The 19,765-nt window shown below is 36.5% G+C and overlaps 1 protein-coding gene across 4 annotated transcripts in view; it reads right to left on the bottom strand.

Moving 5' to 3' along the window:
- Positions 1–19,765, bottom strand: part of LOC102863830 (RNA-binding Raly-like protein-like) — a 973,734-nt gene that overhangs the window by 92,791 nt on the left and 861,178 nt on the right. For all 4 annotated transcript variants that reach the window (XM_006880505.1, XM_006880506.1, XM_006880504.1 and 1 more), the window contains 2 exons: positions 12,754–12,801; positions 276–439 (listed from right to left, as the gene is read on the bottom strand). In XM_006880505.1, coding sequence (XP_006880567.1) covers positions 276–439; positions 12,754–12,801 — 212 coding nt within the window. The remainder of the gene's footprint in view (positions 1–275; positions 440–12,753; positions 12,802–19,765) is intronic.

Below are 19,765 nucleotides of genomic sequence, written 5' to 3'. Positions count from 1 at the left end.
CTGCTTTACTGCAGGATTTGAATTTGCCATAAGCCAAGTGGTCCTAGAGTGCAACATTCATTCTTCTCTTAGAACACCTTCCCACGTGTCCTGAGTTTTTTAAGTCCTGTGTGCACTTGAAAACAGTAACACTTTCATATCCCATTTATACTTCTTCAACAGCTGCCTCATAGTAGGCGCTCCACAGTGATTTAGCTCATTTTTGGAAGAAAAGTATTTGTGAAATCTTATGTGGCCCAATCTTTCTTTAAAAACAGAGAAAAACCAATACTCACACTTTGAGGCTGATGAAGAGGACCCGCTCACAGTAGATCTTGATCCTCCTTTCATGGAGAAGACGCCCTTGCCCCTCCGGGTCGTGGTTACAGCCACTCTCGGGCGCTTCAGTGGGATCACAGCACGGGGAGGCGGAGGCACACGGCCGTGGTAATCAAACAACCTTCACAAAACAAAAATGGTGCTGAGAGTCGTTAGGATGCCACTGATTCTTCCAAATGTGTGAAGTCAAGAGAACTGCCTGATAGAAAATCTCAATAAATGCGTACATTTCTTCTTTATTCACTAAAATTCACAGACACAGATATATTAGTGACGGATTTATTTATTTATTTAATTACTTTTTTTCACTAAAACCTGCACGCTACAGTATACTTTTTCTGGACATTAGAACCTAATCCCTAATATGAACTTATTTGTGCTTTAGGCATGGATAAGGAACTCTGCTCTAATTTTACCATGTGATCCACTGAAATGATGTTGACCTTTATCCCAATGTATTTCTTTCCTTAAACAGATTCACCCTTTTGAGGGATGAAAATCTTTCTCTTGAATATCTGTTACATATTAGCATATTAGTTCGTAAAAGTAAAAGAGCATTTAGACTCAGAAATAAAACAAAGACGATGTTTGTTCAGTCAGAAACTTGAGCTAAGTTTAAAGAAAACAATTGTGAGAAGCAAACCAAAATGGTGCCATTATCTTTCTCAAGGGCTTTTCATGTAACCAGAGGCTCCTCTCACTATAGCTAAAGAAAATAAAATCTGAATAATGTGATGTTAGCTAGATAACTAAGCTTCTTGACTGAAGAACTGATAAAACAATACATATCAGGATATTTTTAAATATTTAAACCCTGTCCAAGATGTGGAAATTTAGACTGGAGTTATTTATATAATTGTTGTTAAGTGCTGTTGAGTCGTTGGCTACTCATAGCCACCCTACGAACAAAAGTCCTCGACACTTGCGTAACTTTCATTCTCTTTCCAGGTTCATAGGGTTTCCCGAGGCAAGCTATTTACGGAAGTGGATGCCACTCCTGCTTCCAAGCTTGTTTTAACTGGGGAGCACCACCAAACACTGTCCACCATGTATAATTAGCTATTGCAAATTTCCCTAATGAAAGAGACTATCAATAAAACGGAAAGGTTCTGCTAAAAGTGAAAAATGTATGTATCACAGTCATTATACTTTCATTAAACATTATTTACATATACATGTAAAAACGGAAAACACTTCCTATTATTTGTTCTTCATATGTACATCCAACAAACTTTTAAGTGATTTAAACATTTGAGAAACACAGTAGGGTTTGTTGTTGTTATATGCCCTAGAGTCGCTTGAGGCTCATAGTGACCCTATGTACAATAGCTCTGAACTCTGCTCTATCTTGAGTCAGTTTCATCCTCTCTGATACCTTACCCCCATTGCCCCAGTCACTAAGTCAATCCATCTCATCAAGGGTCTTCTTCTCCTACACTGTCCTTCCACCCACCCAAGCATGATGTCCCTCTCTAAGGACTGGATCCTCCTGGCAACATGCCTTAAATATGTCAGATGAAGCTTCAAAATCCTTGCCTCCAAGGAGCAGCCTGGTCTCCCCTGTTGAGGACAAACTTGTTTGTTCTCTTAGCCATCCATGGTATGTTCAATACTCTTCTCTAGCACCACAACTCAAAGGCATCAATTTTTCTTCTATTCATTGTTCAGCTTGATGATGCATATTAATTAGGATCTACTGGCTAATTTATTCTTAAAACTATGTGCCAGTGAACCAGGTGTGTAATTATATTCTCAATAGGAAGAAAATAGTGTTATTGACTTACAGTTATGATTGTTATATAATTTGTGACATTATACTGTGTAGATTACATTCTTATAATTGCTTTAAAACAAATCAATAAAAATAATCTAAAACAAACATCTCAAACAAGAAAATTAAAGCAGGGAAAAGAATATAAACAACTTCTGGAGTAGGCTGTCTAATGAAATCATATCTTATGTGCATATGCATATAGATGGAATGGCAAAAATATCTTTTTTGGAATGTACTATAGGAAATTAAATAAAATAAAGGCAAAGTGGTTTCTAAATGCTCATTCAGAGACATTTACAGTTATTATACTATGGAGGAAATAATATCTAAATCATGTTTAGAGCAGAACTCCTAGTGGTGGGAAAGTATCCTATGTTAGAGAGGTTAAATGGTCAAAGCTATTTGGATACATGCTGGGGGAAACTAAGGGATAGCGGGAAGAGAAGAAATAAAATGAGACAGAGTTCAAGAGAGGTGCCATCCTCTGCGAATAAGCAAAGTCCATTAGGGTTGAAGAACTGCTGGCCAAGAACGGGTCATGGTGTCAACACATTATAGTTTACTTCAAAGCGTGTAGGGAGGGTGAGCCTGGAAAAGGGTTATGAATATCATCCATGCCACTAGAGGCTAGGAAATCAAAAGGGTCAACTAAACTTGCCCCTCATTTCAATCACAAAACAAAGTCTACATTCCTTATTTATAAGCTGAATTCACAGAGCACCTTAAGTCAGTGAACCAAAATAGGTAGGCACTTTGCATGAGTTACAACCCCCAAAGCTCTTGAGAGAAAGAGAGGCAAAGAAATTACTGCAGTTGACTGCTCATCAAATGAGATTCTTCCAGGAGAAAAGTTGCTGCTTAAGATAAAAGGCAAGCTCTTCTGGAGGGACCATTTCCCAAGGCCACAAAAGTGTAATTTAACAGGTTCATTAAATAAAAGGATCTATAAATTGGGGTAAGAAAATCTCTAAAGTATAACCAAAATATACAAGATTATAGAAATGCTATAATGAAAAGGTAGGCCAAGTAAAACCACTAGATTCATTTTCATGACTTTTACAATGCATTAATGATATTTTATAAGGGACAGGAATTCTACTCAATATTTTTATGGGTTCCCTGAGTCAAGGATTTCAAAGCTTCCCCAGTTGCCCTTGTGATCTGATTTTGTACAAAGAGAAGAGTGTTGTATTTGTTCATTGAAACAAAGTGTAAAGGAGTTAGCTGTTTTAGTGACAAACTCTGCATGTGTTGTGTGATTTGTAGTAAATTCTTATGGGGAATGGTCCCTGCACTCTATGTAATGACTTGTTTTCTCACCAAAGAATCAAAAGTTCTTTCTGTCAAGCTCATCAGCAGTTCAGAGAATCAGGACCTTAAAGTTTTAAATGTCATAGTCACTTTACAAGACAAAAAAGTAAAGAAGGATAAGGCTGTTTAGCAGAAGAGCACAATTTAAAATTTTACAAAAATTATGATTGAAAGAGATTTCTAATTTTCACTGAGCTCTCTTTAGTTCACAAGGAATAAAAAGTAGGAGAACTCAGTGTTGTCCTAATGCACCAAAAATATAACTAGAATTAGAAGTGGAAGGCAGAAGGTCTTTTGGGATTGCAAGGTGGAATACAAGGGGTTCTAAATGCAAAGGAAAATAGGTAGATGGCAGCCTGGGAAGGAGGTAACCAAAGTACAGATCAAATGCAGTTAGATTTTAAAGGAAGACAACTGCTGAGAATATGTGAGACATCAAATATTTTACTTAAAAAAATTTCTAAACAGAAATTAATATTCTTAGGTGGTTACTAGAGATTAGGAAAGTTGTTACCAGAATTCTACCTACACCTGATTAAAGAAATTTCACCTTTACTAATACTTTAAAATAGTTTTTAAGTGAAAGAAATAGTCCATTTAAGGTTATAGACAGAAGATTACAACTTAATAATTGAAATTCAAAGTTAAAGCAAATAAAGAGCTTGGTTTTTACTTTTGCCTTCCTTTTTACTCTTTAATGATATTATGTTTATTTTTCTTTTATGATAGCCTAATATTTATTGGTCAGAATAATTTTTCTGTCTGATCAAATAGATAAAGAGGCAAATGCATAATTCGCTCCTCAGTCAAAAAGCTATTTAAAAATAACAATTGTAAAAGACCTACTTTCAATTGTTGTTGTTGTGTGTCATCAAGTCACTTGTGACATGTAGCAACCCTGTGTACAACAGCTCTGAACCCTGCTCTAATAAGCCAACCTTATTGTATCTGACACACCTATCCCATTGCCTTAGTCACTGAGTCAATCCATCTCCCCCAGGCTCTTCCTCCCTTGTGCTGTCCCTCTAATCTCCTAAACATGATGTCCCTCTCCAAGGACTGGGCCTTTCTGGTAACATGACCAAAATATGTCAGATGGTGCTTCAGAATCCTTGCCTTCAAGTAGCAACCTGGTTTCACTCTCTCCTGGATGAATCTGTTCTCCTAGGAGTTCATGGTATAGTCAATACTGTAATCTAGCACCACAACTCAAAGGCATCAATTTTTCTTCTACCATCCTTAGTCATTTTCCAACTTTCTAATGCATAGCAAACAATTGAGAAGACCATGGCCTGGATCAGATGCACCTTAGTCTCCAGACAGACATCATTACTCTTCAATTCTCTAGAGAAGTCCCTGACAGCAATTTTCCCAATGCAATTTGTCTTTTTTTATTTCCTGGATACTGGTGCAAAGAGTGTTGATTAGAAGTCCAGTGTGCTACCCCTTGCACTACAGAGCCCCAAGAGTATTGATTGTGAAGCCAAGCAAGCTGAAACTGTTAATAATCTCAATCTCTTCACCATCCATACTGATGCTGTCAATTGGCCTATTGGTGAGAATCTTTGTTTTCTTGATGTTGAGCTTCAATACTTACTGAAGGCTAGTCCTTGACCTTCTGCACAAATGCCTCAGGTCCTCTTCAGTTTTGACAAACAATTATAGTTAGATTTTTAATAACAAATAATTATTGAGAAAATATGAAGCATCAAGTGTTTTGTTTAACATTACTATATAGAAACTATTATTGATTGATGATTAAGAGATATTGAGAAGGGGGAGAAATGTACTCTTCAGGTTGTTGTTAGGTGTTGTTGAATTGAGTAAGACTCAGGGTGATCCTATAAACAGCTGACCTTAATCCTGTCCTATTTTGTGTCATCCTCATAATTTCTGACACATTAGAGCTTATTGTTGAAGTCATCATATCAATCTATCTTTTTTTCTTTTTTAAAAAAATTTATTAATTTCAGTAAAAATAAACAGAGACTTTGGATTTCCATTCATTCATTGTTGCACTTTTCTCCCCTCCTAACCCTCCCACTTAGTACACTACCCTCTTGAAAAAGTAAGAGACAAATTCTTTTATTGTTTTACAAACCCTCCCCCAGGTCCACTCCACCATGTAGCCTTCGCTCTAGACTCCTGTCATGACAAAAATACCTGATAACATATCCCTTTTAAACTGTTTTCTCCCTCATCTGTCTCAATGCAGTATACATTACTGAACCCTCTTTCTCAGTCTCTTCCCAACCCCAAGGTCAGTCCTGTTTTACAATAGTGGCACCATGTAGTATCTGTCCTTTTGTGACTGAGATCCTTCACTCAGCATAATGTCCTCCAGAGTCACCCATTTTTTAATAATATGCATGAGTTCCTTGTTTTTCAATGCAGCATAGTATTCCATTGTGTGAATATACCACAGCTTCTCTATCCATTCGTTTGTTGATGGGCACTTAGGTTGTTTCCAACTCCTTGCTATTGTGAACAAAGCTGTAATAAACATGGGTGTGCATGTATCTGCTTGGAAGTCAGTTATGGTCTCTTTGGGGTATATTCCCAGTAGCAGAATTGCTGGGTTAAATGGTATCTCTATATGCAACTTTTTGAGAAAGCTCCATACCTCCTTCGACAGTGGTTGAACCATTTTACACTCCCACCAACAGTGACTAAGGGTTCCAGTTTCTCCACAACCTCACCAGCATTTGTTGCTTTCTGTTCTGCTAAATTTTGCTATTCTGACTGGAGTGAGATGATATATCATAGTTGTTTTAATTTGCAAAATCTAGGGATTTTGAATATTTCTTCATGTGCTTGTTAGCCATCTGAATGTCTTCTTTGGTGAAGTGTCTGTTCATATCCTGTGGCCATTTTCCTATTGGATTATTTACCTTTATCTTGTTGTGGTGCTCACGTATTTTATAAATTCTGGATATAAGTCCCTTATCTAATATGTTATTACATGTCAATCTATCTTATTGGAAGTCTTCCTCTCCCTCACTGATCCTTCATCAAGTATAATGTTCCTTTCCAAGGAACAGCGTCACTTAGCTACATGTCCAAAGTATGAAAGATGAAGGTTTGTCGTCTTTGCCTTTAAGGAGCACTCTGGCTCCATTTTACTCAAGATATATCTGTTTGTTCTTTTGGCAGTCCATGCGATATTTGGTACTGTTTTCCAACGTCACAACTCAAAAGCATCAATCCTTCTTATGTCAAGATCTTATATCAATCCTTCTATTGTCAAGCTCTCTTATGCATATCAGGTGATTGAGAAGACCGTGGCCTGAATCAGGAGCACCATAGTAATTTTGTTGTTGTTGTTGTTTATAGAAATGGGAAAAGTATCATCAGAAGAGGTGAAGTTTGTACAGCACTGTCGATGTAACTCATGCCAATAAGTTGCATATAGGGAAGAGGGATTAATGGGAAAATACTTGATTGTGTATGGTTTGGCAACTTTCAGAGAGGAGATACAGATACTGATGCTAATGCTAATCAAACAGAGCTAATCACCACATCTAATCAGCTGTCTTGATTTAGTGGTTTTGGGTCATGGTCTTGTGGGACAATCCAGTCAACTAACACAGTAGAGTTCTTAAAGCTAATGCTCTACATTCCAGTGTGGTGAGTAGTGTATGAAGTCTTAAAAGCTTATAAGCAACTAAGATAAAACTATTGGAATGTATTTGCCTAGATCAAAAGAGAACCACTTCCTCTTCCATCTTGAGACCGTAAGAACTAGATGTTGCCTGCTGACCATCTAGTAGAATATTCTGATCAGTGAGACCTATCTGAACAATAAGAACATTCTGATTAGAAACCAATAGATGGATCTCAATAAAAAGAGAGAAAATGTGGACTTGATACTGCTAAAGCATAAAGACGTATGGAACCTACTGACGATGGAAGAATCCACAAGATTTTGGTCCTGAGTTGCTCCTCAAACTTTGAATTGAAACTATTACTTGAAATAACTTTTAAACTAACAATTTTGTTGAAAAAGTAAAGGTTGTCACTCTTGAATATTTCATTTAAAACCAAACCAAACCAAACCAAACCTTTTTATCTATATAAGACAAAGAGTGCAACAGATTTTTATTTTAAAGCCTTAGGTGAGAAGTTTAGAAGAGCAGAATGATTGATTAAGTAAATGGAAACAAAACAACTAGAAAAAGAAATAATAAAGATAATGATACAATCTCAGGAATATGACTAATGCTATTGACCAGATTGTTTAGAAACTGTGAAATAATAGTATGTTTTGCTGTGTATATTTTTTTATTTAGCAAAAGAGAATTAGTAACCACTTGTTTTCTTTTAAATTTCCCTCTTAAGCTTCACTCCCAACTTATGAATCCAATTTATGGTCACCATATGGTTAACATCAACAAAAATATATATGATCGGACCAAAGGAAAGTCCATGGCTGGGCTACCCAGAAAAAAACCCTGAAAATAAATTTAGGGATACACTCCAATATATTTTTCTCTTTTTGTGTAGATATATTAATATCAATAACCAGAGAATAAGGAAAGACATTGCTATTTATTTTGACTCAACATCCAACCTTTCATGTCAGCATGCTCATCTGATAGACATACAGTGTACCAAAACAAAGAAGGTGTTCAATCATTTGTAAAAAGAGATAAATCTCAAATATACATAAATTATTTTTCTAGGTTAATTACTGTATGTTTCCAATTCTATCTGAATTTCATAAAAGTATAATTTTGACTTTGATTTTAAATAACCTTTGATTACAAGTGAATCTCAAAATAGTTTTGAAAGGTTCACTTCACCCGAAACCAGCAAGTGGATAAATTTTATTGCTTTAAAACTTATTAAACTTTTCTAATGCTTGGTACATAGAGGTGCGCCTGATACAGGCTATGGATTTTGCAATCACTTGTTATGCATCAGAGAGTTGGACAATGACTAGGGAGGATAGAAGGAGAATTGATGCCTTTGAGCTGTGGTGCTGGAGAAGAGTATTGAATGTACCATGGATTGCCAAGAAAACAAACAGATTCATCCTAGAGAGGGTTAAACCAGGCTACTCCTTGGAGGCAAGGATTCTGGGGCTTCGTCTGATATACTTTGGACATGTTGTAAGGAGAGACAGGTTTTTAGAGAGGGACATCATGCTGGGTAGAGTAGAGGGACAGCGCAGGAGGGGAAGACCTACTCTATGAGGTGGATTGATTCAGTGACTGGGGTAATCGGGATGGGTGTGTCAGAGGCAATGAGATTGGCACAGGATAGAGCAGGGTTTAGGGCTGTTGTACATAAGGTCGCTATGAGTCGCAAACAACTCGATGGCACATAACAACAAACAACAACAACAATGCTTGGTAGGGTGGAGGGACAGCGCAGGAGGGGAAGACCCTCTCTGAGGTGGATTGATTCATGACTGGGGTAATCGGGATGGGAGTGTCAGCGACAGTGCTATTGGCACACAACAGAGCAGAGTTAGGGCTGTTGTGCATATTGAGTTGCAAGGGACTCGATGGCATATAACAATAACAACAACAACAACAACAACAATAACCACAGTGTTTTCAGTGAAGTCTTTCCTCTGGATTGTGTGCAAATACTTCTTGAATATGGTTTTAAAGAAAATAATCTTCAGAATGTAATTTGATTTTTGGTGGCATTTTTATACTGAAATAATCTTTTGTTGTTATCTAAGTTAATTATCTATTAGATTTTGTAGATTGTTGTTGTTTTTAGATACCATCGAGTCAACTATTATTCATGTTGCTGTTAGCTGCCAACGAATTGAGTATGACTCTTAGTGATCCTATGAAAAACAGATATGAACTCTGTCTTATTCTGTGCCACCTTCACACTTTCTGACACACTAGCGCACATTGTGGCAGTCACCGTGTCAATCCATCTGGACGAGGGTCTTCCACTCCTTCGCTGACTCTCCACTCTTCCAAGATTATGTCCCTCTCCAATGAATACCCCTCCTAGCAACATGCCTAAAATATGTGAGATGAACTTAAGCCTCATCATTTTTGCCTCCAAAGAGCACTCTGGTTGTACCTTTTCCAAGAGATAGTTGATCTTTGGCCATTCATGGGATGTTTCATGCTCCTTTCCAATACAACAGCTCAAAGGCATCAATTCTTCTGTTATCCTTATTAATGATCCAGCTCAAGATGCAGAGCAAGTGATCAGAAAGACCACAGCCTGAATCAGATGAACCTTAGTCCTCAAATTGACATCATTATTCCTTACTAATTTGGAAAGTTCTCAAACTATCAGACTTTCTCAGTGTAACACACCTCTTCATTTCCTGACTGCTACTACCAAGGGTATTAATTATGGACCCAAGTAAGATGAAATTGTTGACAGTTTAAATCTCTTCTTCCATCATGATGTTGTAGTGGAAAGACTCTTTGTTTTCTTGACATTGAGATGCAAGACATACCAAAGGCTGCATTCCTTAAACTTCTACGACAAAGATCCACAGATACCTGATAAACACCTGACCTAAACTTTCGCTCTCCTGTGCCATCCTTACAGTCTCAAATATGCTTAAATCCCTTGTATCAGTCTCTTTTTGCAGATGGATTGTGTAGATAATTTATATCATTACAAAATTAATGTTCATATGGCCATTGTGAATGTTTAAATCAGTTATATGATAATTTTCTTCTTTAATTCTTATAATTCTGCAAAGTAGATGCTATTAAAACATTTTTGCCCACGAAGGAAACTACCAAAAATGGGATAAGATGATTTGGTCATGTTTAGTCAGTCAACACATGGTGCAAAAAGGGTTGCAACTCAAATCTTCTGACTTCAAATCATGCCTTTTGTTCATTGTGCCACGCTGCTGTTTACAAACATTTTAACTGGAAGACTATTCTACCAGATGGTAATTTAAATTTGCATAAAGAAACAGACATTGCTTTTTGTTAATATGCTTTTTTCCAATATTCATGAATATACATTGTGCTCTATAACCAATGGCCTGAAACAACTGCAACTTGACTTAACAGGTTCTTCCCCCCCTTCTTATTAATTGTAACCCTCTGTGACTTTTGATTCTTTTAATTAACATAACCAAGGTCAAAATAATTCCAAAATTGAACAATGCCCATTTTCAAGAGTTAAAATGAATACTATTTCTAGTTCTATAGGTTAAAGTATCTCTGGAATGTTTCTTCTTCCTGTTAAGAAAAGTTTACTTATTGCTGTTGTTATGTGCTGTTGAGATGGAATCGACTTATAGCTGACCATCCAGTGGATTTTCAGAAGCCATAAATAGTAGGGGAAGAGGCTGTCTCTTTCTCTTGAAGAGAAGCTGGTGGATTTGAACCACTGTCTCCAGAGTGGGAGATTAAGAATTGTATCACTGAACCACCACTGCTTTTCCTCATAGTTACCTCTCTCTCATCTCTCATGGCTATTGGGTCAAAACCAACTCATAGCTGAGCCACTAGCAGGTTTCCAAGAGGTTATAAATGATATAGGAGTAGATAGCTTACCTTTCTTTCATGAAGTGCTGGTAGATTTGCCTGTTGATTAGCAGAAAAACACCTTACAGACTATGGCATCAGAGTTCCTGTTACTGTTAACAATTATTAACTGTAGTAGTTAACAAGAGAGCTCTGCTAGCCTAGTGGTAGAGTTGCTTTGCTGACTTGAAAACACACAATTTGACTCCATCAGCTGCTCTGTGGAAGAAAGGGGAACAATCTTCTTCAGAGGTGATTTACCTCTGAAAATATAGTAGGGGGTCAGCCATGTGTCAATTCTGACTCAGTGGTACATAACAACAACAACAACAAGAAGTAGCTAATGGGGAGCTCTGGTGGCCTAGTGGCAAGAAGCCACACTGAAATCCCAGAGGTACACGATTTGAATCCATTAGATGCTCTACTGGAGAAGGAGGGACAATCTCCTCTTGTACCAGTCAGATCTGATTTGATGGTACACACACAAAAATAATAATTTTTTTTTAAAAAGTAGCTAACATTGACGAAGCCCTTATTGTATCCCAAGTAAAATGTTTATCACTATACATGTTGCTGTTAGCGCCACAGAATTGGCTCCAACTTGCAGCTACCCCATGGACAAAAAAACCAAAACACTACTCAGTCCTGGTTATCTTTACAATTTTTCTATTTGAGCCATTGTTGCAGCCATTGTGACAATTCATTGCATTGAAGTTTCATCCTTTTTTTCACTTATCCTCTCCTTTACCACACATTCTGTCTTTATCCAGGGACTGTCCCTTCCTGATAATGCATGAAAAGGATGTGAGAAGAAGACTCACTAACCTCATTTCTAAGGTGTATACACTGTTCATGTGCTAGCTCCCTTAACCCTCAGAAAAAGTTTATGACATAGAAATTACAGAAATCATAATGTTTACAATATTAACAACTTGTATAAGATGCACCACTAGCAAAAAGAGAAAATATTAACCATAAATATCAGTAGAGTATAATTTAAGAGGAATGAAAAGGAACTTAAGAGGAATGAAATGAACAAAATATCAGTGATAACATTGGAAGCTACTTATTTGTTCAGTCAGTGCATTCTGCTTTATTTTTATAGGATTTTATGTTCACAGGGAACTCCCAAGTATATCTACATGTGACAGAAGCTTTTATCATTTTTGCTAAGTGCAAAAAATAGTAATCAAACTCATAATAGTGCAGAACACTCAGTCTGTTAGCAATACCGCCATACAGATTACTGTGTACTCACAAGCTACATAGACTTTATGTAGGACAGATAATTTTGACAGTTGTTCACAGTTGGCAGTTTTGCGTAATGTGATGTCTCTAAAATCATGAGATCATAATAATTTGACTTATTAAGGCCCTTATTCTTCAATAGATAAGATTTATTGATTGATAGACCTATCATCTAATTGATCTGTCTGTCTATATAATTACTCTAAGGTATAGTTCACACTCAAGAAAAGTAATATCTTAGTCTTACAAAAACAGATGTACATTAGAAGGTGAGGTTATTTTCTGAGTTTGGAAATTTCTCAATCTTGAAGTATTTTAAAGGAACAATAGACCTAGAAAAATAATATTAATGAATTTTTTATAATGCTATGATAGTATTCTAAGCCAATATTTAAGTATAGGCACCTCCAAATCCTGAAATTTCAAAATACATACATTATGCTATATCTTAGTAAGTATAATGAAATATAAAAATATGTCTATTTTATTAAAACTTAATATTTTCTTGTAACTCTAAACTTATTTGTTTTAAGCCCAATAGCCAAGTGTATCTATGATTGGGATGTTGAAAATAGTTAAAAAGGTATATAATTCAAATTACATGGAGAAAAATACAATATGTTCACATACCTATTGTAGAAATCATCTCTGTAGTAATCATAGTCAAAGACATAACCACTAAGGAAGGAAACAAAAAAAATGAGTTAGCATTCATCATAACAGTATTAATTTTATAATTATCTTATGATGTTCTAACAGGAAAGATATGCTAGATTTTATAGTTTAAGTTTGAATATGATTATGTGTTCAAGGGGCTTTGCAAGATAATGTCTAATTTGATATAATGTAATTTCATACTATTAATAGATATTTGACAATGCATATTCTGAAAGGGGTTAGAAATCAAAGATGAATGCAGATGGCAAGCTAATCTGACTTTTAGGGAAGACAATCCAAGTCATATATAGCATGCCATGCCTTAATAGCAAAGACTGTAAAAAAAATCACTTGTTATGCATCAGAGAGTTGGACAATGACCAGGGAGGATAGAAGGAGAATTGATGCCTTTGAGCTGTGGTGCTGGAGAAGAGTATTGAATGTACCATGGACTGCCAAGAAAATGAACAGATTCATCCTGGAAAGGGTTAAACAGGGTGGCTCCTTGGAGGCAAGAATTCTGGGGCTTCGTCTGACATACTTTGAACATGTTGTAAGGAGAGACAGGTCCTTGGAGAGGGACATCATGCTTGGTAGGCTGAAGGGGCAGCGCAGGAGGGGAAGGCCCTCTATGAGGTGGATTGATTCAGTGACTGGGGTAATCGGGATGGGTGTGTCAGAGACAGTGCGAGTGGCACAGGACAGAGCAGGGTTTAGGGTTGTTGTACATAGGGTCGCTATGAGTTGCAAGTGACTCGATGGCACATAATAACAACAACAACAATAAAACAAAACCAAGTGAAACAGATTCAGATGACAGCTATGCAACCTTGTGCATCAAACTGAAGCGTAATAATTAGATTAATTACTGACTGAAATAGAAGCACAATGAAAATAGAGGATGAGGAGTGACAGGGAAGTGAGGCACCCTGCTAGCTGGCCTGCACGGCATGAGCGATGCATCCTAGCCACCAGCAGGCCTGGGTGAGGGCTATAGGAAGGTAACTTCACAGAATTCCCAGCAGGAGACAGAAGAACCATGTAGACAAATATACAAGGAAGAGGGGGAGTGACATATGAATTGGATCTAAGGAGGAAACTGGATCTAATGAGAGAAAGTGTAGGAAGGAGAGCATGTGTCCCACAGATCCTGATGTCTGTAGATAGGGAAGAAATCAGGGATAAGAGATAAGGAGGATCAACAGTGATGATCCATGGCCACCAGGGACCACAGGTGCCACACATGGGTTAGTGTCGGCAGGAGGTCATCCATCCAATTGGACTCAAGGCTTTCTCCTTGTACTTGATTGGACCCAGGTCTCAATTTCTCTCTGTATTCAACAGAAAGTGCCTAGACACTGATGCCTGGGCAAATGAGGGCACACTCCCACTCTCCTGTCTTTTTGATAATTAATGGAATGAAGCCACCATTTCCAACCCACTACCATGTCTGCCAAAGCTCCATGGTATGAGTCTCACCTTTTCTCCCGCTGGCTCTTGTCTGCCATCCCCCTGCTCTTCCCGGCTGGTGACTGTGCGTAAGCATTCCTGTATGACTTTCACCTGTCATTGGCTTTTGGCCACTGTCTGGTTACCCTGTGAGCATCAGAGATCACCCTAGTGTCCCTGCTTATCTACCACACCACTCACATGTTGCTTTCCCCAATTGGTGGATAGTAGACAAGGCTTTCAAGCTATTAGTCATCTGCCATAACCCTCTGCCTGCCACTTTACACACCAGGTAAGTAGGAGTGACGTTCTTACCCTCCTAGTCACATACCATCCATACCCACTAAAAATCCCAGCTTACCTACACAGTAAATATCATCAAGTGCTCCCATTCATTAGACAAATGGAAGGTGCTGAGCTCCACCCACTCACACTTTCTCCAGTAGGGTCTCATGTGAGGTGAGTAGAAATGAACATTCCGGCCTCTTGCTGCTCTATCCACTGAGTAACAGACAGTAAACATTCCTGTGCTATAAACCAGTGATCAGTGGAAAACATGTGTCTCTCCCAGCTTGATTTATCAGAGCAAAACAAAACAAAAAATCAGGACAAAACAAACAGGTAAAAAAAAAAAACCAACACATACATAATAACACTTTAATGTCTTAAAGACAGAAAACAATAAAAAATTTGAAAGAAAAGCAGGATAAGATGGGTTAAACAGGTGAGCAAAATGAAAGAGAAAAACTGCCAGAGGAAGAAAATAATAATAATAATAGAATTAGCTGAGAGCGGATTCAAAGACTTACATTTAAGACCATCAAAAGGAAAACAGAAACAAAACACTAGAAAAATTCAGGAAAAAACATAAGGAGAAAATGATAGTATCAATAGATAATTAGAAAATTTAAAATAAAAACCTACAACAACTAGACATTTGGGTGATGGACAATAAAATATTAAGCAGAGAAACCTCAAGGGAAGGACAAAATAGAATGGAATCAATAGAGCAATGACTCAGTGAAATAGCCTACAAATTCCATGATATTAATTTGTTTGAGGAACAAGCCACGGGGGCAGGGGGGAGGGAAGGCTGGCTTAATCAAGATACTATGAAGAGGAATAATTTGCAAGGAACAGGAATTTCAGAAAGGAGGATTTTAAAAATAGTTCAGAGAAGACGTTTAAAAATATCAACTCCCATTACTGTCAAATTGGTTCTAACACATTCATGGTCCTTCATCTATCTGGTTTCTTGAAATTGCCTGGGAGGAGACTGCCCATCCTTCTCCTGCAGACATGCTGAGCTACTGGTGAATTCAAATGCCAGAGAAACAGAGGTAAGAGATATTACACACACACACACACACACACACACACACACACACACCCAAAGGAAACCAATTGCCAACCAAGCATCATAGATTCAGTAAGGTTGTCTTTCAAAAATCATGATGAAACTAAGATAGCCCCAAGTAAGAAGAAGCAAAGGGAGTCTCTGAAAAACAGGCTACTTTTACAAGAAATATTAGGGACCTTTGGAATAACTATGTTATCAGACAGCAATCTGAAATAAAAACACAAAAAGCTCACCCAGATAAAGACTGTCAAAAGCAAAATAAAGCCATAAAAGGAGCTACTGAGAACTAAAGGAATTAAGTTGTAAATGATCACACTTCAAAACAACAACAACAACAAAATGGAATAAAAGCTGTAGTTACAATTTCTGTATTTAAAGGAAGTCAAGGCAATTTCACGATATAATAGATAGTTTTAATTTTAAGAGCATTGGGGTAACTACAAAGAAAAGTAGCAAGTCTATTGCTCAAATAAAAGTAGAAGAATGAAAAAGATTCAGTGAACACAAAAATAACAAAATGATAGGTAGAAGAAAATGTTCATACAAAAAAGAACAAAGAACAGAAAATGAGGAGGCCAAATAAGCCCCACAAGTATATAGCAAAATGACAGCAATGCATCCACATCTTTTGTTAATCACCTAAAATGCAAATGGATTAAATGCACTACTCAGGAGACAGACAGTGACAGAATAGATTTAAAAACACAAGACCCATCATTATGTTGTCTCCAAGAGGCATACCTTAGACACAAAGAGATAAACAAGTTAAAAATCAAAGGATAGAGAAAAAAAAATACGTCAAGCAAGCAGTATGCCAAAAAGTGCAGCAATAGCAACAATAATTTCAAGTAAAATAGTAAAAATCTGTCACTAGACAAAGAAGAGGAAAAAAACGATTCAATTATAAATAACTACAGAAGAGGCCAGGCCTTGGAAAAAGACATCATTCAAGCAAAGATGAAGTCTTAAAGAAAGAGAGGAAGACTCTCCACAGAACAGACCAACACAGAGACAGACAATAACAATGGTCTTGAGCATTGGTTATGACAATGGTCATGAGGATGGTGCCAGATACAGCACTGTTCAGATCTGTAGTTCACAGGGTATGAGTTGTAGTTGACTTGATGACACTTAACAACAACAATTAGAGAGTAAATCCCCCAAGAAGACTTAACAAAGGCAAATATTTATGATACAGTGATAGAGTTTTAAAATATATAAAACAAATACTAACAAAATTGAAAAAAGAAACAGTCCACAAAATCAGAAACTTAATAGACCATCTTTCATTTTCTAGAATGATTAGATAGAACAAAAAAAAAAAAGATACAAAACATCTGAGTAATACAATCTACAGATTGTATTATGTATAAATAGAGCATGCAGTACACATTCTTCACTAATATGCATGGACCATTCTCCACCATGGACAAAATTTTAGGTCACAAACTTCAATAAATTAAAAAAAAATTACTAAAGTAAATCCTCATTTATAATGTTATCAAATTAGAATCAAAACAGAAAGAAAAAGGAAAAAAGTTAAATACATGGAAACTGGATAATTCTTTACTTGACAATTAGTGGGCCACAGAATAAATATCCAACTAAAAAATTCTTAAAAGCACATGAGAATGAAGATATAACAAAAGCTCTGGAAAACAGCAAAAGTAGTGTTCAGAGGAAAATTTCTAGCAATAAGTATGCAAATAAAAAAGAAAGACTAATTTAACATTAATAATTTAACTTGAAATCTTGAAAAAATAAAAAAAAGACATTTTGTATACAAACTAATATAAAATATTTTTCTTAAAAAGGAACAAAACTCATTCTCATTCACCAGAAAAAAAAAAAAAATAAGGATCAGAGCAGACGTACATGCAAGAGAAAAACAGAAAAACAATAGAAAGAATCAAACTAGAATCTGGGTCTTTGAGAGGATAAAAAATAATATGATAAATCACTAACTGATATGGGGAAAAGAACAAGAAGGCACAAATAACAAAAATAAGAAAAGAAATGGATGACATTATGACAGATTCAATTGAGGCAGGTTTATTATTATGGAATATTACAAAATACTGTATTTTAACAAATTTGAAAGCCTAGGAAAAAAATTAGAACATTTCCAGAAACTCATTATATACCTAAAGTAATGCAAATAGAGGCAGAGAACTTAAATACAACAGTAAGAAGCAAATATATAGATTTAATTAAAAATAAACAAAAAAAATTCCACAAAAACAAGCGTTAGTGTAGACAGTTTCACTGTAGTGTTTTATCAAACATTCAGAGAATATGATGCCATTGTATTCAAGCTATTCCAGCATGTTGAAAAGGAAAGAGTACTCCTTAAGTCACTCTATGAAGTCAATATAATCCTTATGCAAGAGTTAGGCAACGACATGAAAAAATAAAATTGTTATTTTTGTTATGTACTATCAAATTGTATCCAATTCATACGTGAATCTTCAATGGGATCACTCCTTTTTTAGAGGTATTAAATCACATAGAAGGAGATTGCCCACCATACTTCTGGGGAGCAGCTGTTGGATTTGAAATGCGGGCCTTTGGTTGTCAGCACACACACACACACACACACACACACACGCACACACACACACACAATCTCAACAAAATCCTAACCAACAGAACTAAAAAACGTATTTAGAAAGATGATGTCTTGATCAAGTGAGATTCATACCGAAGATGCAAGGATGGTTTAACATTAGAAACTCAATCAAGGTAATTCACTGCATAAATATAGTAAAGAATCAAATGAACATCTCACTTGATGTAAATAAGTAATTTGATAAAATCCAACACTCTTTCCACATCAAGACTCTAAGCAAAATAGAAGGTGAAGGGGAAATATAGCAACATAATTAAGGGCATATACCAAGAATCAGTCTTATTCCTAACAGATGGAGACTGAAAACATTCCTCCTGATAACAGTGATGAGGCAATGATGTCCATAATCATCACTCTTAGTCAATAGTGTCCTAAACAGAGCAACAAAGAACGAGAAATAGGCATCCACATTGTTGCCAATAGAACAAAGAAAATCTATTACAGTTGTAGATGATCTGATCTTGTGTATATAGAAGTCTAGAGATTTTACAAGACTATTATAAAGAATAGGTCTCAGAAAAGTGGCAGAATACAAAGTAAACAGACATTAATTGAGTGGATGTTTTTTGACATCAACAAGAAGAACTCTGAAAAGGAAGCCAAGAAAGCCATTCCTTTACAACAGCCTGCAAAAGAATAAATTGCCTAGGACTAAATTTCACTAGAAGGATAAAAAGGGAGTGCTGATGGTCTAGTGGTAAGGGGCTGCACTGCCAATCCAAAGGCATGTGATTTGAATCCACTAACTGCTCCACAGAAGAAAACACTACAAAAAACTAAAAGAAACCTTACACGTATTTGTTTTCTTATTAGAAAATATTCCATGCTCAACGATTACAAAACAACACAGTGTAAATGTTAAAGATTATAAACAATGTGATTAGAATGATTTACTAAACATGTGAAAATTCACTATAATTTTTTCAAGTGCCCTGTCTCTTTTTTGTGTTGTTGGTAGGTATTATTACATTGACTTTTGATGTTTGTCAAGTGTTTTCTAGGCTATAGTCTTCATGGGAGCAATCAAGTTTTTCTCATCAAGAGTCTCCTGTGGATTCAAAGAGTCAACATTTCAATCAGTAGATGAGCCCTAAGAAATCCTTGCATACTACAGATTTTTGTTTCTCTGTTTCACTTTCCTGGGAGGGCCTAGAAATCATTGACTTAATAATGACAATCAAAATCATAATAAAAACTTGGGAATATTTTGTAATACAAAATTGAGCACTTAATATATAGCAGATACTGTGCTAGACAAGGTCAAGTTGTCATGTACCATTTATCAAGTTGGAGCGAACTGATAGCTGGACCTCAGCAGGATTTCAGAGGCAGTAAATCACATGGGAGGAGACCTTAGAGTCGAACCACCTGCCTTTGTGTTGGTAGTGCAATTTCTTGCCACTAGGCCACCAGAGCACGTGTCTACCGTTGTTTTTGTGTATCATCAAATCAGAACCAACCCCTATAGCTGACCCTCCTAGTGGGTTTTCAGAGGCAGTTAATTGCACGGGCGTTTATCCATCTTTTGCCATAGGAGCAGATGGTGG

This window comes from Elephantulus edwardii, unplaced genomic scaffold (genome assembly GCF_000299155.1).
Source record: "Elephantulus edwardii isolate Elephantulus edwardi_28Jun2011 unplaced genomic scaffold, EleEdw1.0 scaffold00008, whole genome shotgun sequence".
Lineage (NCBI taxonomy): Eukaryota > Metazoa > Chordata > Mammalia > Macroscelidea > Macroscelididae > Elephantulus > Elephantulus edwardii.
This window is presented reverse-complemented; position numbering and strand designations above follow the sequence as displayed.